Consider the following 27,725-nt stretch of genomic DNA (forward strand, 5'->3'; position numbering starts at 1 on the left):
TAATCACCTCCCAGTAGGAAGCCCTAACCTCCTAATACTATCACCTCAGGAATTAGAATTTCAGTATAGGAATTTTGGGGGACACATACATTCAGACCATATCACCTATAGAAGGCGTGGTATTAGATTTCTGGTTGCCACTCTATTTGGTCTTTGCAGTTGTGATTTGAGTACAGCTGTTCCCTTTAAAAGCAAAGTAGCTGTGAGGAGGTTGCACACACTGTTTAATTTCTTTAATAAAATAAATGTTATTCCATGGTATGGCAATACAGATTTCTTTTGTTTGCCTGTTCAGATGAGCAGCAGCACTTTTTAAGAGGTGATTTTGTTATTCAGATGGCATTCACATTCTAAACATGAGTCATTAGAATTTGCTGGTAAGAAAAATGCATTGTTTATGTTTTCTGTTTCTGCCTTGAGAGATTTTTTATTAAACCAGATTGACTGAAGCCCCCAGGATCTTTTCTCTACTGATAGAGAAATATTTACGTATCTGAGACTTACCAATTCCTGCAACATTAGACCTGGAGGTTTGGAAGGTAGAGGAGAGAAAGGCTGAGGGAAGTGTGGCTCTCGTCTTCCCCATTGTCTCCCTCTACTTTTAACCCAAGCAGTTCTCCTTTTATCTCTTTTTGATTCTGGAGGTCTAGGTAAAATTAGATTTGAGGATTTTCCTTAAATCAAATCAACATTCTTTTTTCCTCAAATCAACATACTGTTTTAGTATGTTTCAGCATTGTTGTTGTTTTTTTTAAGTTTGCAAATCAGCAAATCTAATCCCTTTGTTTCACAGCTGAAGAAAAACCACATAACTTCACAGATGAAGATGTTGTATGGACAGGCGGATGCAGATTAGCTGGGAAACAGAGGGTGGTTATGTTGATGAGTGGTATGAGGTCTGGAAGAGTTTGTAAAGATCAAGAGAATTGGAATGTTCTTCACAGATGGAGAGGTTGAGTTCCTATGTGACAAAATACTAAATATGCTGACACTATAACAAACTGAAAGAGGAGGATGTAATCTGTCTTTGTATTAAGGCATCTGCAAAACCAGTACTTGAACAGCAAGTCAATCTTAACACATTCTGAAAACATATACCACTGTTCTGTATAGTTTCCTGACAGATATGTTGCAGATGTATATAATATACATCTAATATAACTTAGATTCTTTGACACATTTTTTAGTACAATGTAGGATCTTTTATTTGCATGTTTTTCACTCCACCCAATGTCACAGGGGCTTAATATTTCTCCCCAAAACTTTGTGTTTTATCTCAAAAACCTTTGTTCATTAGGCAAACTCAGGCGGTTTCCTATAAAAGAAAGCTGTTTATTTCACTTAAGCCATGTTTGATTATTTAATTGGTACAGGGTATGTAATTGTTTGGGAGAGTAGCTGTCATTAACATGACTGAACCATTCATCCAGCAACACTCACTTAGCCGAACTCCTGTTAGGTACTCAATGCTGATACAGTTTTATGATCCCTCTGACTTAATCACCTCATTTGTTCAAACTGTGAATGTTCATAGTTCAAATAAATGACTAAATGGATCAATTAATGTAACAAGCCTTTTTGAGCTCTTCTGCACCAGGTTTATTATTTGGTTCTGAGATACAGTGATATATAAGAAATAATACTTTTCCTCAAACAGTTCTGCCTAATGGAACGGAAAGACAAACACACAATTACAATAAAGTGTGGCACATATTATGGTAAAAACGTGTTTAAGGTAGAGTAGCCCAGAGAAGTTTGGCGCTTTTTTAACGGTTACTTATTTAGTGCAGTATCTACCCTCATGGAGTTTATGTTGAGTGTAACTCTGAGGGTAGGGATGGGAGAGAAAGGAAATCAAACTTGCAAAGTCTAACAGTGTGAAATTCCTCAGCAGGCTTTTGAAGGATGATAGAGTTAACCAGGAAGACAAGGTAGGAGGTTAAGGAGGAGAAGCATTTCAGGTGGAAGAAACAGCCTGGATTATACAGGTTGCCGTAAGTGTTTTGATGTTGCTGGAGCAGAAGGGGTTTCTAGAGTCCCAGTGGAAACCTTCTGAAGTAGTAATTAAGCATTTGAGTTTCTTAATTCCCTTCGTGTTTACAGATTCTGGAATGGATTGAAGGTAAAGAAAGAAATATCAGAGCCCTTCTCTCCACGATGCATACTGTGCTGTGGGCTGGGGAGACCAAGTGGAAACCAGTTGGCATGGCAGACCTGGTAACACCAGAGCAGGTGAAGAAGGTGTACAGGAAGGCTGTCCTGGTGGTGCACCCAGATAAAGTGGGTATTACCTGCCCTGTTGTGTAACTTGTCAGGCCCTTGCTTCATTATCTTATGTGTTTTACTTTAAATGTGCTGGTTGATATGACCTATTTTTAATAAAATTAAGTCTATGGGCTAAAATCAGATATTTAAACAAATAGTTACATTTTATGAAATGAGAAAGAAGATATCAAACTATATATTACAGGGGCTTATTTAGAGAGAGTAAGATTTACCCAGGGATTAATTTTTAGGGCTCAGAAGTAAATTGTGGCTGAGTACAGTGGCGTATGCCTGTAATTCCAGCACTTTGGGAGGCCGGGGTAGGCAAATTGCTTGAGCCCTCAAGTTTGAGACCAGCCTGGGCAACATGAAAAAACCCCGTCCCTACAAAAAAAATACAAAAATTAGCTGGTGTGGTGGCATGAGCCTGTAGTCTCAGCCACCCGGGAAGCTGAGGCAGGAGGATCACTTGAGCCTGGGTGATCAAGGCTGCAGTGAGCTGAGATCACTCCACTGTACTCCAGCCTGGGCAACAGAGTGAGACCCCGTCTCCAAAAAAAGAAAAGAAAAGAAAAAGTAAATTGTATCCTGACTTACAATAGTAAGGACAGGCTAAGAGCTGGACAGAAGAAAACTTCTTTCCTTTAGAGATAAAACAGTATGGTTAGCTAGGACAGTAATGGAAAAGCTTTAGAATGTAGTTGGTAAAATTTGTGAGAATCAATAAAATATTCAAAATGGAATTAAATTTGCCACTGTCTTGATTATCACTATATTGATTATGTCAGTTTATGTCTTCATTGAAGTATATATACATCTAAGGCTCTACCTTGTCAGAAACTTCAACTAACTCATGGCCAAATGAAATCATCGTATAATACATAGAAACATTCAGAAGGAAGTGAGTCATCTTGCTGTCACATAGACTATACCGGTCATATGACATGAAGCTATGATCGAAGTGCCACTTGGGAACACAGGCTTGAATTTGATGCATTTGATTTTCATCTCTCCACATTTTTTTGTACTAGTCTGGAAAGAAGAATTAATGAGAAGCAGTGGTAGTGCTTGAATTTTGATGAATCAAAAGAGAAGGAGAAACAAGAGCCCAGAAAAATCCACAAACTGTATGCCCCATTATGACTCTCAAAGAACGTTTTAGAAACGGGAAAATGGGATTTAAAAACAGTCAATGGAGATGGGCTGTCAAGAACCTTTGTCATTTGGCAGATACTTCTGGAGAACAGAGATACATCTTTTGCTGCCCGATAAGCTCTCTGTTGTCTGCTTCTTGATGGATTACTACTACCCTTGTGCATTTCTAGGGGGAGGGCATTATGGGGAGGTTATAGTAATTTGGGTCAGATATAGTAGATTAGGCTGAAAAGTAGAAATGGCCAAATAGAAAAACATTTCAATTACTTAGAGTCCATATACTGGCAGTGAAAAATTCAATATCAATAACATTTTGGTCTGTGGTATCTAATATGTGTTTTTGTTTTCTCTGCAGGCTACTGGGCAACCCTATGAGCAATACGCAAAGATGATTTTCATGGAGCTCAATGATGCCTGGTCTGAATTTGAAAACCAAGGCCAAAAGCCCTTATATTAATTCAGGAGCTTTTCCATCCCTGCTGCAGACCTGTGCTAATGCTTAGTGTGTGTCACAATTCTGAGGTTTTCGCAGATGAACCAAAAACTCCAGTAACGTGTTTTCAGTACTAAACCGTTAAGTTACTCATGAATTAATTTCTCATCGATAAGGGATATGGATGTTTGGTTTCTCAAAGTTCCCACCATAAAAGATCCAAAGCATGAGAGGCTTTGGATGACCTTGCAGAACCACTGCATTCCTCCCTGCCCTGTGGGGAGCCCACTCAGCATTCTACCTGGGGAAATGGAAAACAGAGGCCACCACCCATGAAGGCATAACACCCATCACATTGTCTGAGAATAGGATTAATGAGCAACAGTTATGATAATAGAGTTATATGATGGTTTAATGGTTCCTAGATTTTTCTTGGAAAGATATAATTTGAGCAGTGGCTTTATGCAGACTCAAAGAACAAGACCAAGTATTTTTTTTTTTTAAGTAAAAATTTACTAAGGGCTTTAGCATAATACTGTAAATGTCTTTTGGTCAAGAGGACTAACAAATATAAAGGAACTTGAATTGTGGGGAGTGATAATAGTCCAGTGATTAAACTACAGTCCAGTGATTACCACCAACTTTCTGACTAAGCTAAAAATGAATGAAAATGCTGGCTAAAGAAAAGAGGGACTCTGAAGATGCCAACATCTTTATTCCTGGTTAGGAAAGTGGGCTGTTACCCTCTTTCCCTTTAGAAAACTGTGATTAATTAAATAAAATGTCTTACTACTATAACAACTCTAAACCTGGTTTAAATGAAACATCTAGTTTTGCTGTAAGGCTTAATGCTCTTCTTTTGTTTAGCCAAGAAAACATTCTTAGCTGGAAACAGGTGGTAAAGTAGTTTGGCCTGTTCACAATTTATCAGGGCCAATATCTAGTATGGACTCAGTGTTCTCTAGGTTTGTGAGCGGTTGTGGTAAGAGAATAGAAGGCAACACTGAATAGGAGTTATGAGAATGGCATGATCACAGTGAGAGAGCTGCACTTACCTGCAGACCCAGTCAGATGGCTTGTCAGTATCTGCTCTGAGGAACCAGGTCCCACCTCCCCACAAGGCAAATCTAGACCCATTGGATTATTACAGTGGACTTTATTGTTTTAAAAGTAGTTGGGGGTCCACAGGAACAACATTCATACAGGGACATTTGTGAAAGCAAAGCAAGAATGAAAGCTTTCCAGATCTTAGACTGGCTGGATTAGATCAGTGTGTTGGCTGGTTCTCTTTTTAAGGGGTAAGCAGTTTGCTGTTCTGTGACTTTAGTAGATCTCTTTTGTGTGCACATATACAATGTGCATTATACATATATATATGCGCAAAGCAGATGGGCAAAAAGATTTTCATGCTAATCTTCAAAGGTTCATGCTCAATGTTGTGAAAAGCTTTTAAAAGTTGTTTTGAAAAGACAATCATTTTTTGTTTTTGTTTTAATTTTCTCGTGGCAAGCTATACCGGAAAAGCGGCATGTCAAAAATACTTTAGGTTCTGCATAGATCTCTTTCTCTTTCTCTTTTTTTGTTTGTTTGTTTGTTAAATTTCATTATTTATTTTACCTTTTACTGACAATGTGAAACTCAAAGAAAATGTTCTCTTTTTAAATATACAGTCATAAACTGTTCAAGGTAACCATAACAAACTAGATGTTATTTATTAACGTATTATAAAATAATGTTTGATCCAGTATGTGCTTGTCTTATTTAAAATCGGAATGTGAGACATGTTGCTGTGACCTGTTTTTTTTTCCTCATTCACATTTGTAGATATTGTGTGAACTACAGTATATAATAACAATTAAAAGGATATTCTGTGGATGTCACATATTTTGAAATGATAGAACTACATTAGCTTTGTATCATGTTTGGATAATTCATCAATGTTCACAGTTTAAAACATCATTAAACATTATGTAATTAGCAATGAGAAAGAATCTTACTTAACTTAAATTTGGGGATTTCCCCCCACATCTCTTTTCCGGATACATTATAATTCTGGAACCCTATTTATCTCAAAACTCTTAATATATGCAGACCAACAGGTTTTTGCATTCCTTTTAAATAGCTGGTTGTGACAAAGCTTGTTGTTGATCAGATTCACTGTTTCATCATATTTATTGTAATATATTTTTTGTTTTGTAAATATGTTACAACAAAATGTGATTGGTCTAAAATATTTGTAATGTATATTAAAAGGTTCAAAAATATTTGTGGAAATCCAAGTTATTTGGGTACTTGTAGGAATACAGTGACGAGCTTGAATGCCACCTTCTGACATGATTTACTTTTAAGGAAAGTTATGAGGAGAGAATACGAAAAGCATGCACCAAAATGTCATCTGACAGGATTTCTGGATTTATACTTAATCCCTCCTGCCCCAGCACACACACACACATACACACACACACGCACGCACGCACACATGATTTTGATTATGCTACATGATATATGTTTCAAAAAGAAATAGCATAGAAATCCTGGTCTCCTAGCCACAAAATTAAAGGATTTTCAAAAAAATTAATCTGTATGTTGAGGCAAAAGGATTGAACCTGGAAGTCTGGGACTTTATCATAGAAACAAAGTCTCAGATATTTTAGTTCTTTGGAAACAAATGCTGTCATTCAAAAGCATTTGACCCATCACTGTACTGTCTACGTGAGGAAGAATGTTCAAGTTGAATCCTAATGCTGTGAATGAAACACAATCTGTGTAGGGAATGAGCACAAAAGTTGAATTCCCATTGCTTTTTGGCCTTTTGGCTAAAATAAATGTAGCATCTAATTTTATCAGTTTAACATCTGATATGTCTTCTATCCATGAACAATATTTTAAATGGATTTTTTGGAGCAGGGAGATGGAATAGGAGTTTCTCCCACCCATTCCACACATCAGCCTGGTAATGCAGTAACTGCAGGAATGCAGTAAATGCAGTAACCTCCGCCTCACTAAAACAACAACAACAAAAAAAAGTTGAATTCCAGAAATAGCTATTGCAGCAACAAGTCAGTCTCTCTGCTGGAAACACCTATCAGGGAAGCTAGCTCAAGTAGCAGATTTTGATTATTCTATAGATAAATCATGGTTTTTGGGAATAGTGATACATGTTGGTTTGAGATTTAAAGACTGGGTTTAAATCCCAGTTTTTCCATTTATAGACTTTTTTTTTCTTTTTTTCTTTTTTTTTTTTACACAAGAGAGTCTTGCTGTGTCACCTAGGCTGAAATGCAGTGGGTCTGTCATAGCTCTCTGCAGCCTCTAACTCCTGAGCTCAAGTGATCCTCTCGCCTCAGCCCTCTTGAGTAGCTAGGCAGGTGAGAGCCACCATGCCTGTTTTTTTTTGGTTGGTTTGTTTGTTTTTCAGATGAGGTCTTGTTGTGTCACCCAGGATGGTCTTGAACTCCTGGCCTCAAGTGATCCTCCAGCCTCAGCCTCCCACAGTGCTGGGATTACAGGCATGAGCCACTGTGCTGAACCTTACAGACTCTTACATTGGACACGTTTCTTGAACTCTCTGAGTCTTAATTTTATCACCTGTAAAACAGAATTCTAACAACCCTGCAATGGAGGAATTAAGAACTGTGTATATAAACTCTGAACAAGTGGGTACTCACTAAATAGTAATTATTGTTATTGTTACTGATAGTAAATAAGACAAAGTATACCACTGTAGGTGGGTATTGGAGCTGGAATTACATGGAAACTTCATATTCCAGGGAGTGGATAGAAACAAGTAGGAAAAGGCAGCCCAAAGTTACTTTTACCCTGGTCCTTATTCCTTATCTCCTTGGGTTTACAGAGATCTGTCTACATAAAATGGCAAAAAGGTTTGCATTGTAGTTTCTGTAAAGGGAACAGCTATGTAAAAAAAAGTAGTGATTGAGCATTAGGAAGGAAAACCAACATTTACGGATTTCAATTAGTGTTGCATCATTCTTGCATTTAACTTATGCACTGACTTGCAAGCCTGCCCCAGTGTAGATATAACATCCTGGCATTTATCTTGTGTGCACTGCCCTAGGTGTCATTTTATATATATATATATATATATATATATATGTTTTATATATTTTTTTTTCTCATTTAATTCCCCCAAAGATTCTGAGAGACAGGGTTTTGTAAATCCTACCTTAGGAAGCTAAAGCATGGAGAAATTTACCCAGAGCTGAAGCTTGAGGCTACAATTTTTTTTTTTTTTTTTCCTGAGGATAGGGAGAGATGATACTGTGTATGGTAAACTTATTAATATTTGTTAATTCAGCCAACATTTTGTGTATACTGTATGCAAGATGCTAATAGATATGTTGGAGAAAATTAAGTCAGTGAATGGATTTGATGCCCTGTGAAGCATAGGAGGTTACTGTTACTTCTAATTACTACAAGAATTCTTGCTTCTTGGTGCATAAGATCTACTGTGGGGAACAGTACAAGTGCTGACCATCTGACTTTAGAGTTGAACAGTTTGGGACTTGATCTCAGCTTCCCTATTCACTGGTTACTGGGAGCTTGTTTTCCTACCTGTAAGATGGAGACAATAAAACCTAGGTCATCATGTGAGATTATTGAATGCAAGGAGAGAATATTAAAATTCATCCCAGTAAGTCCACTGTAGTCCTAGGCAACATGACAGAGGTTACAGATCTTATACATCCAAGTAACATATCAATGGCAAGTTGGGGATAAGGATTTGGTTTTTAGGGTTTTACTTTCTGTTTTTGGTGACTCTTTTATTCTTGAGAAAATGTGGAAGGAGTAAGTGGAAGAACAGTTTTTTCAGTGCAACATCAGGCAAAAGAAAAGCAGATTTTTTTCAGATGGTTAAAGCCTATGGCAAAATAGCTAACTTTCTCTTTAAGGTGTTTGGTGACTTGAAAAGGACAGCTGGCATGGGCAGAAAACTTGTTCAAGACAAACACTGTCCCAGCAATTTTTAAATTCCAGACATTACCCTGGGGCAAGCATCTCAACTTTTTTCTTTTATACCAGCTTCCAGGATCTTACTCCTGAGCCTAGGGTGCTCAAACCAAACCCTGCCTCTGATGTGTTGTCAGTTTTCTCTAAAATCACTTACCTTCTGTGGGACTGGAGTCAGGCTGACATGGAAGGCTCCCGCAAACCCTATTGAGGCTCTCTGGAGACAGAGTGGGTGATTGGAAATGGAAGGGGGAATGAGGGAAATTTAACCCCATAGAATATCTTCCCCATGAGAGTAGCTTAGCACTACACGAAGAGAGCTAAAAACCACAGACTTCCAGGGCTTGTCTGATACACAGGTTCCCTTGAGTGCTCTAACAGGTATTAGAAATAATATGATAGGGAACCAAGCTCTTGTAGAGGAGGGAGAATCTTTTCCTCTACCTATCTTAGGTTCTTCAGCTGGGTCTTTGTGCATTAGACCGGCCAAAGACAGACAAATGAACAAAAGTAAAGCAAGTTTATCAACAGGTGCATTGTTCATGTAGGTAAAATGGGAATACTCAGAGATGAGCAAGTCAAAGGTTTTAGAACTTGGGCTTATATAGCATCCTAGCCAAGGAACAATAAATTTTTAAAGAAATGACAAGATAAAGGACCTTGAGTCTCTAGGGGCAGCAAATTGTGGGAAGACAAATATATGGGAGACTAGTTGCAGATACAGGCTAAATACTAAAGTTAATCATGTAGATTTTTCTTGTGTTGTCTCCAGGCTGACAGGGGTCTACAATTGTCTCTGGTGATTAATCTTTGTCCTTCCTGGTAGAGCAGGCAGGAGGGACACTTTTGTAAACTTATATCCTGCTTTTTGGCAAATGGAGGGAGGGCAGAGTGCTTTTCTAGTACCTTGTACCTATTTGCTTCTTCCTAATTGCCTTCAGCTCAAAATAATCCTTAAACCAAAGTGGCATACACTGCCCATGCTCTTGAGTAGATTGAAGGCTCCAAAGTAAAAAGTGCCATGTAGTACGGGATCTCCAAGCATCTGCAGTGAGTCAGGTATTACAATGCTGTTTTCAGTGAGTGTGCCATCCGTCTATGAGGAGAAATGAGAGGAGCTAGAAAAATAAACTGACAGCTAGAAAAATACTCCACTGAATCAACAAATAGACATTTCTTGAAACAATAACATGCTCAATGTGCAATTTTGAAAAAGTAAACAGAGCAAGGATCCTGAAACGTGATCGTGGTGAGAATTTATACTTCTCAGGTAGCCAGGGGAAGCTAAGTTTCTACAGTTTCCTTTGTCTTTCAGTCCTTTTGAAAATAGAAAAAGCAAGAGAAGAGGGACCGCACCATCAGGTAGAGTGGATCTCAGCTAGAATGAGGGGAAGTGGCCCAGAATCCAACCTCCTCCAAAGAGCTGTGTGACAGGCAAGTCCTACCCTTTCTGCACCTCTTTCCTTAAATGTAAGATGAAGCATTTGGACCAGACTGTTTCAATGATCTTCTAGATTGCTCTTGCCAAAACAGAACTCTCCACTCCTGTGAGATAAGTACACAATGGCTCTCAGAGATCTAAAAACTGCAAACTTTGAGGCCCCAAGGCACAAAAATAATAGCCTTTTTTTTTTTTTTTTTAAGGTTCATGAAAGCTTCGGACACAAAAACTTATATGGTCTTCGTCTCTACAAATAAATCAGGGAGTAAAGAAAAACCCCGCTCGTTTCAGTAAAGCGTTGCTATGAAGCAAAGCAAACCTATGCAAATATCAAGTTCTTAACGAGGTGTGTTTCCTAAGGGGCCTGTCCTCTGGTACCCCGCCCCTCCCCTTCCACAGTCATGTGAAGGCAGACAGGCACACACTCGCACACAAGCACGCACTTGGGAGCTCAGGGAACATAACACTGGTTAGTGAGTCGGTGTCCCTCTCCCATCGACTGCAACTTTTCCTCTCCTCTCTCCACTTGTCTACATCTCCGTTCTCAGGAAGGCTCAGGGAGGATCCCCCGCTGCGTGCACTGCTTTCTGAGCGGCCCTGGAGAGACTCTGGGCCCGAGGTCCGGGCGGAGCCAAGGTCCCAGCCCACAAAAGGAACGGGCTTGAGGATTACCCAGAGGGCTCAGGATCTAGGAGTAGGGTCCAGGGCACTGGGTTGGGGTTACTCTGGGGAAGCTTTGTGGGGCCAGGTGGGGTCTTAGGGCTGGAGCTGGACTCTGCGAGCTGGAGGCAGAGTTCTAGACTGGCAGGAACGGAGTTCTGAGTGGCGGGGGCGGGGTCGGGACCAACAAGGGGAGGCCTCTGAGAGTTGGGGGCGGAATTCTGGGCCAGTGAGGGATAGGGCGGGACCAGCAGGGGCGGCCTCCGCGAGCTAGGGGAGGAGCTCTGCACTATCAGGGGCGGGGCTCTGAGTAGCGGTAGCGGGGTCTGGAGCAGCAGGCGCTGCCTCTGCGAGCTAGGGGAGGAGCTCTGTACCGTCAGGGGAGGGGCTCTGAGTAGCGAGGCGGGGTCTGAACTAGCAGGCGCGGCCTCTGCGAGCTGGGGGCGGGGTTCTGCACCGGCGGGGGCGGGGCTCTGAGTGGTCGGGGAGGGGTCTGGACCAGCAGCCGCGGCGTTTGCGAGCTACGGTCGGGGTTCTGCACCGGCGGGGGCGGGGCTCTGCGTGGCCGGGGCGGGCTCGGGATCCGAGGGGGCGACTCCCGGTCTGGCTTGGGCAGGCTGCCCGGGCCGTGGCAGGAAGCCGGAAGCAGCCGCGGCCCCAGCTCGGGAGACATGGCGGGCGTTAAAGGTACATCGCGGTCCCTGGCCCGCTCGTCGTGTGGTGGGGTTGCCACCTCCGTTCCAGTCAAGCCTGGGGCTGCGCCTTCCGCGCGCCTCTGGGGAACGGCCTCACCACCCTTCCCGCCTCTCCGGGTGGGGAGGCGATCGCCCGCTCCCTTCGTCCCTTGGGGTGCGGGTGGAGCGGCGTTTCGGGGGAGCCTCGGCCCTTTTTACGAGGCCGCTGGCCTTCTTGCTCTCCAGTGGCGGCACCAGACCCCTCCCCAGGCGGAGCCCTCGGCGAGAGCGGCGCCCTCCACCCCTCTCGAGTTTTTAAACCGGGTTTCCACTTCTTGACGTGTCCACCCTAACGCCTTTCCTCCGGTTTTCTACCCCTCCGCAGTTTCCTATTTGCTACAAAGGACGCTTTGTCTCCAGCGTTCTTAGCATTGGGAAACTTAATCCTCTTTTTCCTAATGATTTTTCCAACCGGGCAGAGTTCACTGCGGGCGGGTGTCAATGGAAAGCACCCAGAAAGACGGTGTTTCTCGCAGTCGTGGAGAGTAGATTACGTGTAATTTTAATACTGCTTTCTTCGATGTTTTCTCTGTTCGTCTATGCATAGAGAAGAAAGTAGTGTTTGTGTAGTATGTGTTTTTTGCCTGGGGCAGTTGATAAAACACCGTGTACCTTATCTGTATGGCGTTAGAGCAATGTGAGACGGAAAAGGTTTTTTGCAAGGCTTCCTGTATTTTGGTAGGAAACCATTCCATTTCTAATCTGTCGAATAGAGTAGCATGACTTGTTTTTATGTTGGCGCTTGTATCATTCTTGAAATTTGCACCCAAAGATTTCCCCAGTTAATATCTGCTATAAACATGTGTATACACGAGTACGCCTCTGTTCACTATGAATTTATCCGAGTGTGTGAGATGTTAGCGGTAGACATATTTTATCATTATTTCTGACTGACTTTTATACTCAATATCAGTTTAGTAAACATGGTTTACTTGGAGAGTGTCGACTGTGTGTTATACATCCTTTTGAAGCCAATGCCGAAAACATGAAAAGTAGTGTCTCAGTACAACACATGATCAGAAACTGCCAAATCATGATCATGTTCCATGTGTGAATGTGTTAGAAAATTGTAATGTGGTGAAAAAAAAGGAAGTCCGAAATGGAAAAGGACTAAGGGAAGGAAGCATTTTACAGATTCTTCAACTTTTATTGAGGAACTACTGTATGCCAGAGACTTAGGATACAAAGATAAATGAGAAGTTATTGGGGGATGACAGAGCTGGAAATAATTATATTACTATGTGAGTGTTTATGGTGTGCTCAGATGCGGTGGGAGAACAGAGATGGTAGGTTGAATTTTTGTCCTCCAAAAAGATATATTCAGGCTCTAATTCCCTAGTACCTGTGAATGTGATCTTATTTGGAAGTAGTGTCTTTGCAGATATAAGCAAGTTAAAATTATACTGGTTTAAGGTGGACCCTAATCCAATGACTGGTGTCCTTATAAGAAGAGGGGAATTTAGACATGGAGACATACAGGGAGAATTCCATGTGAAAATGGAGACAGAAATTGGAGTGATGCAGCTACAAAGCCAGGAGCACCAAAGATTGTTGGCAACCGTGTTGGCAACCACTGAGTATTAGGAAGAGGCAAGGAAGAGTGCTTCCCTGCAGCCTTCAGAGGGAGTGTGGTGTCGCTGCTGACACCTTGGTTTCAGAAGTCCAGCCTCCAGAACTGTCAGAAGATAAATTTCTGTTGTTCTCAGCCATCCAGTTTGTGGTACTTTGTAACCGCAGCCCTAGGAAACTGATCCGGGTGGGATTAATTTCCCGTGCTCCACAGAGAGGACTGTTTTCACAGAAGAGGCAATGCTTGAACTGAATCTGAAGGGATCAATATGGCTTCACTTGGCAAGGCATGGAGTGAAGGTGGAGTATATCCCAAGGGGGGAGGACAGCACGTGACATGGTGCAGGGCGCATGAAATAACACGCCTTCTTTTCTTCAGGTACTTAAGCTTCATTAGTGAGACGGGAACTTAGTGGTGAGGGTTGAAGCTGGACAGGCGTTAGGAATGAGTCAGGCCATGGGGAGCCTCCATGCTAGAACAACTTGTAGGCTGTGGAAGCAATTGCAAAGGGATGGCAGCAGTGATATGTATAGTTGAAAGATCACTGTCTGCTGTGTAGAGGATGGACTGGAAGAGTCACAGAGGCAGGAATGAGAGGATAAGGGCCTGCACCAGGGCTGTAGCAGAGAGTTTAAGAAGTCTGGGAGATTGAGTCACCTTGACTTACTGATTCGTTGGAAGGTGGAATGCAACTATGGTGTCAGCCCTCTAAGATAGGACCTTTAAAGGGTGGGGATAGTGGTTCGGTTTTACACGTTACACATGTTGAATTTGAGGTTCTTGTTGACTGTCAAGGCAGAGGAGTTCAGATTGGAGGTGGAAGTACAGGCCTAGTTCTATAGGACCTACTCTGGGCTGGAGCATCAGTGGTGGCCGGGCCCTTGTACTGGGAGCTTTGGGTTGAACGTAAGTTTTCAGCTGGAGTGTGTGGAGTGAAAAGAGAGATGGGGTTGGATTTTTGGTCAACTCCAACTTTAAGAGATGCAGAGGATGTGATTCCTGAAAAAAGAGGAAAAAAAAAAAAAGACCAAAAAGAATCAAACAGAAAGATGGTTGTGAACCTTGAGAAACTGATATCAGAACAGAAGGAAGAGGTCTGCAGTTCCTAACTTTGACAGGCCTCATGGAGGAGGGGTTACTGCAGATGGTCAGGCACAGAGGAGGGGAGCAAAGCCCGCCAGGAAAAGATCATCTGTAATGAAATAATATGTGGTATTTGCCTTCCATCCGCACATGGGCATTTTCCATTAAAGAGTGGAAATGTAAAAAGATATGTTAAAATTGACAGTTTTTCTTTGTCCCCTAACATCTGTATACTTTCAGATGTTTTTTAAAAAGCACTTTGGCACCTTCCTATTAAAGAGTCTCTCTAAATCTTCTCTCAAGTAAAAGGAAGCAATCAAAAATGTTCATTAGCTTAATTAATTAAATTCTAATTATGAGTATTATGGACTTTTTTCAGAAGAAAATTTGGATAAGATAGTCTCCTATGCTTTTGATTTCTACTTTTATCAAAGAACATTGCTAAAATGAGTAGATACTTGAGTCAGTCAGCATTTATTTGACTACCTCCTTTTGCCAAGCACTTTACATAGATTATCTCATTTAATTCCCATAAGCTCAATAAGGTGGCACCATTATTTCCATTTTACAGGTGAGAAATCAGATTCAGAGGTTTAGCTTCTACCCAAGGTCATAAGACCAGATGGTGGCAGAGTTAAGATTTGACTCATATTTGTGACTCAGAGCTCAAAACTTTTTAACAACCTTGATACTCTGTTTCTCACTCAGCAGCACAACAAGGGCAAATACGTTCCTACTCCCACAGAGACTAGTGTCCAGTAGATACAGGGAATAAATATTTTATTCAGTGGACACTAGTTGGGAATTGTTTCCTACAAAGACATGAAAACAATCTTCAAATACTTGAAGTACCGTGGTTTGGGGAGGCAAAATGATCAAAGGTATATATTACAGGGAGGCAGTTCTGGATATAATTTAAAGAAGGAGGGCTTTCAACATTTAGAAACTGTTGGAATTAAATTAAACCTGTCTTGAGTGGTAGTGAGTTTTCCTTCACTGGAGTTGTGTGGACCGACTGACTGCCCTCTGGTGACAAATATAGAGGGAATTCATACATTGGATAGGGGTTAGGTATTGGAATTACTTGAGACCTTTGTATACCTTATGATTTTAAGGTGGCAGACATGGGTCATTGTCTTAATCAGTTTGGGCTACTATAAGAAATATATTGTAGACTGGGTGGCTTAAACAACCAACATTTAGTTTCCACAGTTCTGAAGACTGGGAAGTCCAAAATTTTGGTGCAGTCAGATCTGGCATCTGGTGAGAGCGTTCTTCCTGGTTTGCAGGCCTGCTTTCTGCTCTCACATTGGAGAACAGAGGGAGAGAAAGAGAAGAGCATGTGCTCTACTTTTTCTCTTCTTATAAGGACACTCATCCCATCGTGGAGACCCTACACTCATGACCTCATCTGAAGCCAGTTATCTCCCAAAGACCCACCTCCTAATGGCGTCTCACGGTGAGAGGGGTGGAGCCAGGAAGGTTTCAACATATAAATTTGAAAGGGACACACACAATGCAGTCTGTAACAGGGGTCAAATGTAACCTCAGTGAAATGAGTAAATTGCTACTTTTGCTCGAATTTGGGACCTTTTTTCTTTCTTTTTTTGTAAACATTTTTATTGATAAATGACTCACATACCATAAAATTAACATTTTTAAACTGTAAGATTTCATGGTTTTTAGTATATTCAGAAGGTTGTGCAGTCATCACTACTATCTAATTCCAGAAAATTTTATCATCTCCCAAAGAAACTCTGGACCTATTTAGAAGTCACTCCCCGTTTCCCCAAACCCTCTAGCCCCGACAACCTCTACTGTGGGAACTTTAACTCTTGGCTTTATTTTTCACAGCTCTTGTGGCATTATCCTTCAGTGGGGCTATTGGGCTGACTTTTCTTATGCTGGGATGTGCCTTAGAGGATTATGGGTAAGTTATCATTTCAAAAAGAACCATTCCTCTTTCTGTGTCTTTGTCACTATTAGTATGGGTGTTAGAGAGTTTGGTCAATTTAGCACCAAGTTCTAACCAATGAGTTAGTGGAGCCCAGATTATGAACACCTTCCCTTTGTGGGTCAGGTGTACTTTTACAGAAAAAAAAAGGGCTCTGTTAAAAATTGATGTATTCATTCCGTAAGCATTTGTTTAACACCTACTCTGGGCTAGCTAGGGACACACAAATGAAGAGACACAGTCCTCTCCTCAAAGAGGTACAGTTCTAGTTGGGAATGAGAGACAGGCAAACAGTCTGGTCAGTAAGATGGCAGCTGCAGTGGGGATGCCGGCCAAGTATGCTGGAGCTCAGATAAAGTGCTCCTGAGTTTCAGTGGGACAGTCAGGGAAGGCTGCATGGCAGAGGTTGTATCTGAGCCAAGACTTGGTGGATAAATAAGAGTTTCTCAGGCTGATGAGTCAGGGGAGAACATTCCAGGCAGAGGGAACATTCTACACATTTTTTTATTCAACCATTGTTGGTTGAATGCTTCCCATGTGCCAGCTACTGTGATGGGAACTAGGGATTAAGATATAAGAAAACAAAGGTCCTGCTCTGTCAGAGTTTGTGTTTCAGCTGGGGAGACGGACAGTAAACAACAAAAGTGTGCATACTGCCAGAGGTAGAAGTGGTACAAAAGATGAAGAGCATAGAAGCTGGGAAGACAGTGGTCAGGAAGGGCCTCTCAGAGGAGGTAAAAAGTGAGAAGAATTGTCAAGAAAATCAGGAAGCAGGTCATACAGATCTCTAGGGAAAAAGTGCTTTAGGCACCAGGAAAGCTGTATGCTAAGGCCCAGAGACATGAAAGCATATATAGCCTTTTCAGGAAACTGCACATGGTACATTATGGTACAGCATAAATTGTAGTTAGAGTGGCAAAAGAAGGGTTAGTCAAGAGTGCAAAAGTCAGCACTTAGGGCTCTACATGCCTGCCATGTAGAGGAGGTTCCATTTTATACATCAGACAATAGGAGCTGGGAAAATATCTTGAGAATGGGTTTGGAGGAGGGGGTTATGTTAAAATGTCATTCTGGCCATAACGTGAGACCAGACAGGAAAGAGCTGAGACTGCAGTCAGGGAGAATAGTAAGGGACTACTGTCATAAATCAAGCAAAATGGAGGGCTGGGGTAGTAGGAATGGAAAGAAAAGGAGAGTGAGTTAGGAAACCAAATCAACCAACAGGTTTTGTTAATTGATGTCAAGATTCAACAAGGAGAGAGAGTTCTTAGATGTCTCCCAGGTGATTGGCTTGAACAACCAGATAGAAGATGATGTGATTAGGCTGGGCACCGTGGCTCACGCCTGTAATCCCAGCACTTTGGGAGGCTGAGGCGGGTGGATCATGAGGTCAAGAGATCGAGACCATCCTAGGCAACATGGTGAAACCCCGTCTCTACTAAAAATACAAAAAATTAGCTGGGCGTGGCTCACGCCTGTAATCCCAGCTACTTAGGAGGCCGAGGCAGGAGAATCACTTGAACCCAGGAGGCGGAGGTTCTAGTGAGCTGAGATCGTGCCACTGCACTCCAGCCTGACGACAGAGCAAGACTGTCTCCAAAAAATAAAAAAATAAAAAATAAAGAAGATGAAGATGATGATGTGGTTAAGTGAGACCAACTGAAGTGAGTTGTTATGACAGTGATGAATTTAAATCCATCACCACAGTCCTGGCCAACTATTATGGAAATTGTTTAAACCCAAGAGGGATCCAAATATAAGCAGTCACTTATATTTGTTTAGAACCTTCACAGCAATTACTTTATTCTAGATTTAGGAATGTAATAAGGTATTATTATCCTCATTTCTTGCTGGGAAACCAAAGCCCAGAGTAGTTAAAGACTTACCCAGATTACACAGCAATAAGTGACAGAGGCCGGGCATGGTCGCTCATGCCTATAATCCCAGCACTTTGGGAGGCAGTGGTAGGAGGATTGCTTGAAGCCAGGAATTTGAGACCAGTCTGGGCAACAAAGTGAGACCCCATTCTACAAAAAACTAAAATTAGCCAGGCATGGTGCCTGTAGCAGGGTTGGGAGGCTGAGGTGGGAAGATTGGTTGAGCCTAGGGGTTGGAGGCTGCAGTGGGCTGTGATCGCACCACTGCAGTCCAGCCTGGGTGACAGAGCGAGACTCCATCGCTTAAATAAAAAAGTAAAAAAAAAAAAAAAAAAAAAAAAATTAAAATTGCAGACATGGAAATGGAGCTCATGTTCTTATGCTCTTGACCAAACATTTTTCCATTATTCTACAACCAACTGTAAATCTAGAAGTTTTAATTCTCTGTGATACACTGGGTCTTTGTAAGGTAAGAAAATGACTCATCACTGCTGCTACAAAGAAGTTTATTTTCTATCTTTATTTTAATTTTTTGTTTTTTAGAGATGCCACAACACCCAGCTGATTTTTAAAAAAAGTTTTTGTAGAGACGGAGTCTCTCTGTGTTGCCCAGGCTGGTCTTGAACTCCTGGCCTGAAGTCATCCTCCCACCTTGGCCTCCCAAAGCTGTATCTTAATGATAGTGAACCAGGATTGTCATCTGTATTGGAAGTCAGCAAACTGACACATATAACCTGCTACCTGTTTTTGTAATAAAGGTTTTATTGAAATACAGCCATGCTCATTTGTTTATGAATTATCTCTGGCCGCTTTTGCATTGCTCTGCCAATTATCTTTGGCAGAGTTGAGTAGTTGAGATAGTCTTTATGGTTTGCAGATCCTCATTATTTACTCTTTGGCCCTTTACAGAAAAAGTTTGCCAACCCCTGGCCTACATGTTTACTGAATTGTATATACTTAATATTTACATTTTACATATAAACAAGATTTCTTGTATATGAACATTTCTCTTAGTTGGATATTGGTGGCTTACTGTGAATGGAAACATAAAGTCAGGTTGTTTTTCACAAAACTGTCACTATATTCCAGGAAAAATTAAGAGTTCTTGGCTGTGGATATGTCAGGTGACAGCTATTTCTATTCCAAACCCCTTCCCTTCTCTGTATCTCCTTTCTCACTGTTCAAAGAAGGGCTGTGAAGTAGAGAATGTCTAAGGGCTCCTTCCCACAATATTGTTTGGTGATTCTTGAAACATACTAACATCCCTCTACTTTAGAATCAGGAGTCCAAATCCACTGTTTCCATCCTGAGTCCTCTTGAAGGACACATTCCCTTCTTGCCTTTTGGTTACCTAGATCTGTGGCTGGAATGGGAGGCTTTCATTAGCGTGGCTTCATCCTCCTGCTTGTAGGTGCGGTCTGGGTGTGTCTGTGTGATCACAGTATTGTGACGATATGAATTACTGTGGTGTATAGATAAAAATGAGCAGAGACTTTTTTTTTTTCTTAAGAAATGAAGCATAACAAATGTCTTGATGGAGAAAAAAAGATTATTTTTGAAGTATTTATAGAGAAAATACCATTGGAAACCAGATGGCAATTTTTTTAATAATTGCAAAATGTTGAAATTTGGGAGGAAAACAGTTTTGTTTTGTTTTTGCATTACACTATCAATTGTGAGCTATTGTAATGAAGATTAGAGTACATCTAAGGTTTTCACTAGTGATCATATTTATTTTCATGCCTTCTGTACTTAAAATTTATTTGTTATTTTATTCATTTAACAAGTATGAATGGAGTACATCATTCTAGGCCCTGGAGATAAATGGCGTTTGACCAAGACTAATCTATCAGATGGGAATAAGTGTTGTGCAGAAAGTTAAAAGATGGTGATATGTTCGAGGGTGACCTGGGGTACTTTAGAATAGACGGCCAGGGAAAGTTCCGCTTTTAGAAAGGAATCTGTCAGTTTAGATCACATGGTATGAAGGAGTCAGCCAATGACAAGAACATTGCAAGCAGGCAGCACAGCTAGTGCAAAGGCCCTAGGATAACAGTTATGAGCTCAGAGTGTTCAAAGAACAGAAAGAAGGCTGGTGTGGCTACAGATTAAGCAAATGAAGGGAAAGGAGTACAAAATGAATGGAAGAAGTAGATAATACCACACCATGTAAGGCTTTGTAAGCAAGGACAAGGAATTTGGGGTTTATTCTAAGCCCTTAAAAGGTTTCAAGCATGCATGCACTCAAAAGATCTTTACCAAATTAGCTTTTGCAAGACACTCTACTATGTTCTACAGGGAAAGCAGAAATGACCAAGTTAAAATTCTGTCTCTAAAGAAATTGTGGCTCAGTGGTACAGAAAACAGTAAAGTTTCTAGAGATTATATTATACAGTGGTTTCTTAACACAATATAAGCTACCTACATAGTAATTTTAAAATTATCACTACTTATCTGGTAGAAATCATCTTATGTTCTTATATTCACAATTAATTGATTTTTTGACCTAAACATTTAAAATAGCAATGATTTTGAAATAGTAGTATGTCTTTCATTTAAAATGTAACTGTTACTTTTCTTTTTGGATTTTGCCTGGGTCCAACTGACAGCGTTTACTGGCCCTTATTCGTCCTGATTTTCCACGCCATCTCCCCCATACCCCATTTCATTGCCAAAAGAGTCACCTATGACTCAGACGCAACCAGTAGTGCCTGTCGGGAACTGGCATATTTCTTCACTACTGGAATTGTTGTTTCTGCCTTTGGATTTCCTGTTATTCTTGCTCGTGTGGCTGTGGTAAGTTTTATTTTCTATTGTTTTGCTCAACTGTTGCTGAGTTTACTTCAGAAGCCTGTGTCTGGGACCTCCATTTCAAGTTCATTACTTAGGCTTTATACTCAGGGCCATGTATTTTTAGTTTCTCTGTTCTACTTTAGACCTGCCTATCAGTAGCTCGACCATGCTTTCAGAGTGCTTTCTTTATTTCTTTTACAACTTTTAGCCAAACTGTATGATTTCTTTCTTTTTCTACTTTAAGTTATTCTCTGGAATTGTTCTTAAATTCCTGCCTCTTAAGTCTTACAGTAATCCACAGATACTATGCTAGCAGTACTTTTCTAGTTGCAAGATGAAGATGTTTCAAATTCTTCTCCTACAAATGGGATCATGGACTCAACTCTCAATGCAGTAGAGTAGGTATATGTTGAGGGACAACTATGTAGCTTCCAGAAAATGCAGTGAATAAGATGACATCTTCACTTCCAAGACAAAAACTTTCTTTTTGTCTTCAAAGTACACATTGTAGGTATAATTTATTCAATTATTTGATGTTCAGTATCTCTCCTCCTATTTGATTTTATTCCCTCCAATTACATTCTGTTTTAATTTTATGAAATCTTATTTGAGGCATTAAATATCATTTGAGCGCAAGTCTTGTTTATTTATTCAATAAATATCTTTGGAACAACTGCTACTGTAAAACACCAGAAATAAGAAATAGGTACTGTCTCTGCTCCTAAGGAACACAGAAACCAGCTTGCTGGCTAAGTATACTGTCAGTGTACTATGTGAGATGGTTGAAGCATGATCAGAATGCCATAGGGGCACCAAGAAGAGAGAAATTCCAACTGGCATTTGATAGGGGCCTCTAAGGATAAATAGCATTTGTGTTAAAGTAGGATGGCTGTTATATGGAATGACATTCATGTGTAAGAATGCAGTGTATGGAATAAAGAAGAGTCCAGTGTGGTAGAGCTAAAAGAAAGTTGTTGAGATTAAGGCTGGAAAGGTTGTGAAACCTGACTAGCAAGGGTCTTGAACTTTGACTAGATAATTGGGAAGGATTGAAAGTTTTTTAATACAACAAGATTGTCATGACTTTATTCTTCTTGTGCTTTAGACCAGCGCTTCTTAAGCGCTGCAGTAAATATTTATATTTTTTCCTTTCAATACTGTCGTCATGTTTTGTGAAGAAACTTTCATTGACGTTTCTATTGATTAAAGTAAAACAAAAAATGCCCACTAGAGGGTACTCTCACCCCCAAATGTGCTTCTGTAAAACCATCTACAAACCATTTACCAAGCTGGAAAGCAGTTTTCAGTTGTATAAAGACTATTATTTAAAGTCTTTTCTTGCCTAGAAAAGAAACAAACAAATTCATAACTCTCCAATTTTTATTTTCCATGAAAGAAGTTGATGTGTGCAAAACTTTCAGTACCCAATATTGTAATTGCACTATTTATAATCTTACCACTTGAGTTTTACTTAAGGCAATCATTGTCAATTAAAAACAAGTAGAGAAATATGTCTAATTGGGAAAATGTTAAGGATGATACCAGACTTAATTAACAAGTATCACAGAAGTAATTAGACTCATTACTGAACAGTTCATTGTCTCCTGTCTGTTACATTATTAAGCCTTTTAGCAGCTTTGTATAATATTTCATTGGATGTTTCTAATGCAGAAAATAATAGAGATTGCAAAGAGTACGATATGAAGGAAGTAAGGATTTAATCCTTCTTTTCTTGTCTTTCAGATCAAATGGGGAGCCTGTGGCCTTGTGTTGGCAGGCAATGCAGTCATTTTCCTTACAATTCAAGGGTTTTTCCTTATATTTGGAAGAGGAGATGATTTTAGCTGGGAGCAGTGGTAGCACTTTATTCTGATTACAGTGCATTGAATTTCTTAGAACTCATACTATCTGTATACTTGTGCACATGCAGCATTTTACTATGAAATTTAATATGCTGGGTTTTTTAATACCTTTATATCACGTTCACTTTAAGGAAGACTTCATAAGTAAAAGATGAGTTTTATTCTCAGCAAATAGATCTGTCAAATTTAGATTATGTTACTCAAATTATGTTACTCGTTTGGCTGTTCATGTGGTCATGGTGCTGTCAGACAATATGTTAACCCAGTCTTGTAGACAGCTGCCACCTTACGCAGTGCATCTAAACCTTTTGCTTGGGGATGTGCTTGGAGAGGCAGATAACACTGAAGCAGGTCTCTCATGGCCCAGGAAGGCAGGGGTGGATCCCTCCTTGTGTTGTAGTCCATGCTATTCAAAGTGTGGCCCACAGACCAAGAGCCTCAACATTTCCTAGGGCCTTATTAGATAAGTGCAGAGTCTGAAGCCCCACTCTGGACCCAGGGCATTTTGATGAGATCCACAGGAGCTGTATGCACATGAAGGTTTGAGAAGCATCGTCATAGAGAAGTAAACATCACACACAACTTCCTTATCTTCCCAGTGGCTAAACCACTTAACCTCTCTGGGTGTTACCTGCTCATTTGTTTGAAAACAAAAAAAAAGTCTCAGCTGCTCTCAAGTTCAGATGTTCAAGCCTATAATTTTTAGGCTGTTCCTCAAATTTGTGAAAAGTGTTCTCAGAATTGGGAGATAGTCAAAGGGTACAAAGCCTCAGGAGGAATAAGTGTGATTTTTTTTTTTTAAGATCACTTGCACAGCATGCTAAATATAGGAATAATTGAATGTATATTTCAGTATTGCTAAGAGAGTAAATTTCTAATGTTTTCATTAAAAAGTTAAATATTTGAGGTCGTATGTTAATTAGTGTAATCATTCCACCTTATATTCAAAACTCATAACACCATATTGTACCCTATAAATATATACAATAATTTGTAAATATAGAATCAAAATAAGTTAAAAAACAAAAAAAAAGCCCCTCTCCCCCAGAAAAATTCTCAGTGGGGAACAGATGTATCTTCTCATCTGAAAGGCAATGCTGGGGGAAGAGCTCCACTGAGATGTGGGCTGGGAGGCTGGGCTGGAGCCAGCCCCTGCATTAGCAGGAGGGGAAGAATAGATATGTGACTCTTTTACATTTCCTTTATGATCTGGGCTTCTCCCCAGCTCCTTCCCTCTGCCCCCCACCCCTACTCTTCAACAGTTCTGGTTTGCCCTGACTTCTCTGCCACTCTGGCTTCTTCCTGAAGTGATACAGGAGCCATGTAAGCACGCAGTGGATGAACTGCTTAATTTCACTACATGTTGATGTACTTATTGTCTTCTATCCTGTAGGTCTTTTCTATATAACTTTATGCCACCCTTAAATGAATCATTGGGTATACATGTCATGTTGGATCCTGTAATCACAGTTTTCCCAGCTCATCTTTTTCTAAGATCTGTTGAGGAAGGGAAATATGGGAAGGAGAACCATTTGATCAGAATACAACCAATAGTCTTTAAGCATTTTTAAAGTATGAAACTGAAATACATTCAAAACACTTAATCCTTGAGGCTTGTGATCTGAGTAATTAGCGGATATGATGCTGGGACCAGAAAATAGAAAGTAATAACTAAAGGGTTAATGTGCAACGTTATTTTTTGGACTTGTGCATGATTTTATGTTTTCAATGTCCTGTGTACATATAGAATTGTTAAAGTTGTTGTTTCCAATATTTATATTAGAAAAATTATTTAGATACTTTATAATTTTAACCAGCATTTTTAATAATGACACTTGCATTTATTGTATTGTAATAAATTTCACTTTTAACTTTAAAAGTTTAACTTTAAAAGTTTTTATTGTGATGTTGCCTTGCCTGAAAAGATAACAAAAACGAGAGAATTTCTTGATGTTTTAAAATGGGCAGTTTTGAGCAATAATCTGTCCTAATAGAACAATAGCAATAAGTTTTAGGATACCATTTTGAATGTCTAGTTGCTGTGTAATACCTTTTCTTTCTAAGATGGCAATAATGATTCGTTTCTACTACATTTTGCAAAAGTGTTTTTGTTGCTTATACACATTCTCAATAACCAAGATAGCCTTCATATGCAGCCTTAAAGCATTACCTCTTGACTGTATCTTTAGAGTGATATAAAGTACTTGTATATAGAGTATTTCAAGTGATAGATTATTAGATTTGCTCTATGTCTGAAAGGAGAGCTATTTATTCTGTAGTGCCTAAATATCATTTAAATAGTAAATATCAGTAGGAAATATTGCTGTATCTGAATATATAATACAAAAGTTTGATCATGGTGACACAAATGTTGGGCATTTTTTTCCTTACAGAAGGCTCTTTTTTTTTTTTTTTTGAGACAGAATCTTGCTCTGTCGCCCAGGCTGGAGTGCAGTGGCACATCTTGGCTCACTGCAAGCTCCGCCTTCTGGGTTCATGCCATTCTCCTGCCTCAGCCTCCCAAGTAGCTGGGACCACAGGCGACCACCAACATGCCTGGCTAATTTTTTTTGTGTGTTTTTAGTAGAGACGTGGTTTCACCATGTTAGCCAGGATGGTCTTGATCTCCTGACCTTGTGATCCGCCCACCTCAGCCTCCCAAAGTGCTGGGATTACAGGCGTGAGCCACTGTGCCTGGCCAAGAGGCTCTTTTTTTTTTTTTTTTTTTTTTTAAATTGTACAATGTATTTGGAGATTCAGAGCATAGTGACTGTAGTCTAAAACTGAGATTGCACTTCTAAAATTGTCCACAAGTAAACAATCTTATGAAGGGATTCTTTATCATGTTTCAAACAAGTGGCTTACAAGCAGACTTTGAGACACTTTTCCACAGAAATAATACCATGAATTGGTGATTGAGTTTCCAGGCCAAGCCTCCCTCAACAGGTTCAACTCTAATATACCTGACCTGTGATACTGAAGGTGCCTGCCTGGGTTTTGGGTCTGTGAGACAGGGTAGTGTGAGCAGTTCGGAGGAAGGACAGTGCAACTTTCCACCCCTTTTCCTAAGAACAAGGTCTTTCTCCTTTTAATTTTTCCACTCATTTTCACCTCCTAATGCCCTTGAGATCCAGGTGCACTCCTGGGAATTTTGCTCACCTCTGCCAACTGAGAGCCTTCCCATTGGCCTCCATCCTCCCTCCTGAGGTTCTTCATATTCCAGAGTCACCCACCCTTCTCCTCTCATTAGTTCTCTAAGTCTGATGTCATGTGGTGCTGAGAAGAAAGCAGATCACACTTCATCACAGAAACAATGAATGCCTTGTGATTTTCTTCTCCACATCTGAAACTCCTGACACCTGCATTGGGCCGACTGCCATTCCCATGACTGCTGCACCTGCATTTTTAGAGAATGCCTCATAACCCACTGATTCTTGTTCACAGAGAATGGGAGAACGGAATGAAGAAATATTCCAGCAGCTTATGGAAGGATAGCAATATTTTGGGACAGGGACAATCCTATCGTATCTCATCTCTTCCTCAGGAGGAGTTCTGAGCTGGTCTTGCTTTTCATAGTTGTTCTTTTCTTCCATTTAAGAACCCATAGATTTTTCTTACAGTCCTGAGGAAGTCCTTACCTCTGAGGTATCTCCTCAACGAATACTGTTTTCAAGGCTGAAATGGTTCATTATGTTAATAACCTTCTTTATGTTCTCAGGGAAATGCTTAGGTGGTGTCACAAAATGTGCCTTTTCAAAGTTTGCAAAATCAGATTTTGTATCCCGATAGAACCAAAATATTTATGAGGATGCTAGTTGTGAACTAGTGATTAGTTCACAACTGAGAAGTATTATTTTCTTAGTAGATAAATATTAGTTGTGCATTTTAATTTAATTCTCCTTTTTCCATTTTGTCTCATGAAGTACCTTATTGCAAAAATCCCACTGAGTAATAGCTCATAAATTATAATCTTTCAAATAGCCATGCTACCAGCATACAACAGTGATACATGTAACCCCAAATGTAATGTGATAGGACAATTACTTTGTAAATAAAAGTTGTTATTGACATTTTAACGAAGGCTTTCATGTACGTTATTAAATGAAACAGTTTATATGTTCCTTTGAGGTATGTTACGTTTGGAAAGGAGATCAGTAAGTTAATTTTCCCAGTGTTTTTGTCTGCATAATCTTAATGTGAATCTGGCCAGTGAAACCTGTACTTGCTGTAGTTGAAGAGAAGCAGTCCAGGAATGTTGTGCTGACTGGAAGGAATCCAGGCCCTAATTTCTGTGGCTGATGCTCCCCGTGGTGGACCTGGAAGACTGGAAAAGCTGTATTGGAAAAGAGGAAAAAACCTGACACCTTAAGAAAAGTGCTCTACATATTTTGAAGAGTCTTTTTGCACACTAAAGAAAAGAATGCACTAATAGAAAATAGTCTTTAAGGAATAATATATCCTCCTTATGCACAAAATATTTGGGAAAGATCTGATTTTTACTAGTGGATTTAGGCAGCCAGATTATAAAGAAATCAAGCTAGTTGTTTCTTTGTGTTGCCAAGCCAAGTGTAAAGTTAAACTTTTAATAGAAGTAGAAATAAAAATGTGATAATACCAACATAACTGTAAAATGGCCATAAGAAAAATCGGTTCCCAAGGAAAATTAATAGATGACCATTTTGAAACAGTTATTTGTGGTCAATACTAGGCACATAGGCAAAGTGGTCTTAATCCTAAGATTGCTCATTTGGAGAAGAGCACACTTGGAGACTGCACAGTCTCTCTTCACTTTTGAGTAGATCTGTCAAAATTGAATGATTATAACTGTTTACACACTTCTGAATGAATGAGTAGATATTAAGTGTGTGCATTCATTCATTCATTTTTCCCCTCAGAATAATTAAATAATAAAACCATCAGTTCAACTTGA

At 40.1% G+C, this 27,725-nt stretch overlaps 3 protein-coding genes, 1 long non-coding RNA gene and 1 other non-coding gene across 11 annotated transcripts in view; 4 read left to right on the forward strand and 1 right to left on the reverse strand.

The window, feature by feature from the left end:
* Positions 1-6,117, forward strand: part of DNAJC6 (DnaJ heat shock protein family (Hsp40) member C6) — a 158,703-nt gene extending 152,586 nt beyond the window's left edge. For all 4 annotated transcript variants that reach the window (XM_025395980.1, XM_025395988.1, XM_025395998.1 and 1 more), the window contains 2 exons: positions 2,104-2,280; positions 3,776-6,117. In XM_025395980.1, the coding sequence (XP_025251765.1) occupies positions 2,104-2,280; positions 3,776-3,877 (279 nt within the window). In that variant the 3' untranslated portion in view covers positions 3,878-6,117. The remainder of the gene's footprint in view (positions 1-2,103; positions 2,281-3,775) is intronic.
* Positions 6,118-6,649: 532 nt separating this feature from the next.
* Positions 6,650-6,840, forward strand: LOC112614918. The gene has a single exon (XR_003117220.1). It is a non-coding gene; the product is annotated as a U2 spliceosomal RNA (small nuclear RNA).
* A 522-nt stretch (positions 6,841-7,362) lies between these two features.
* On the reverse strand, positions 7,363-26,899 carry LOC112621866. Its single transcript, XR_003118808.1, has 3 exons — positions 26,536-26,899; positions 13,389-13,395; positions 7,363-7,377 (listed from the first exon to the last, which is right to left on the reverse strand). It is a non-coding gene; the product is annotated as an uncharacterized LOC112621866 (long non-coding RNA).
* Positions 11,316-24,674, forward strand: LEPROT. 2 transcript variants are annotated; one of them, XM_025381277.1, is made up of 4 exons: positions 11,439-11,609; positions 16,164-16,239; positions 20,750-20,936; positions 22,677-24,674. In XM_025381277.1, exons 1-4 carry the CDS (start codon positions 11,594-11,596, stop codon positions 22,791-22,793), a joined length of 396 nt encoding a protein of 131 aa, XP_025237062.1. In that variant the 5' UTR covers positions 11,439-11,593; the 3' UTR covers positions 22,794-24,674. The 2 variants fall into 2 exon arrangements, with proteins under 2 accessions (XP_025237063.1, XP_025237062.1); XM_025381278.1 differs by lacking the exons at positions 20,750-20,936; positions 22,677-24,674 and adding an exon at positions 18,684-18,914 and having other exon boundaries at positions 11,316-11,609.
* Positions 11,521-27,725, forward strand: part of LEPR (leptin receptor) — a 199,289-nt gene continuing 183,084 nt past the window's right edge. For 2 of the 3 annotated variants that reach the window (XM_025381246.1, XM_025381255.1), the window contains exons 1-2: positions 11,521-11,609; positions 16,164-16,239. The gene's annotated coding sequence lies outside the window, so the exon portion shown is untranslated. The remainder of the gene's footprint in view (positions 11,610-16,163; positions 16,240-27,725) is intronic. The other variant, XM_025381240.1, reaches the window with a different exon arrangement.

This window comes from Theropithecus gelada, chromosome 1, assembly GCF_003255815.1.
Source record: "Theropithecus gelada isolate Dixy chromosome 1, Tgel_1.0, whole genome shotgun sequence".
Classification (NCBI taxonomy): Eukaryota; Metazoa; Chordata; class Mammalia; order Primates; family Cercopithecidae; genus Theropithecus; species Theropithecus gelada.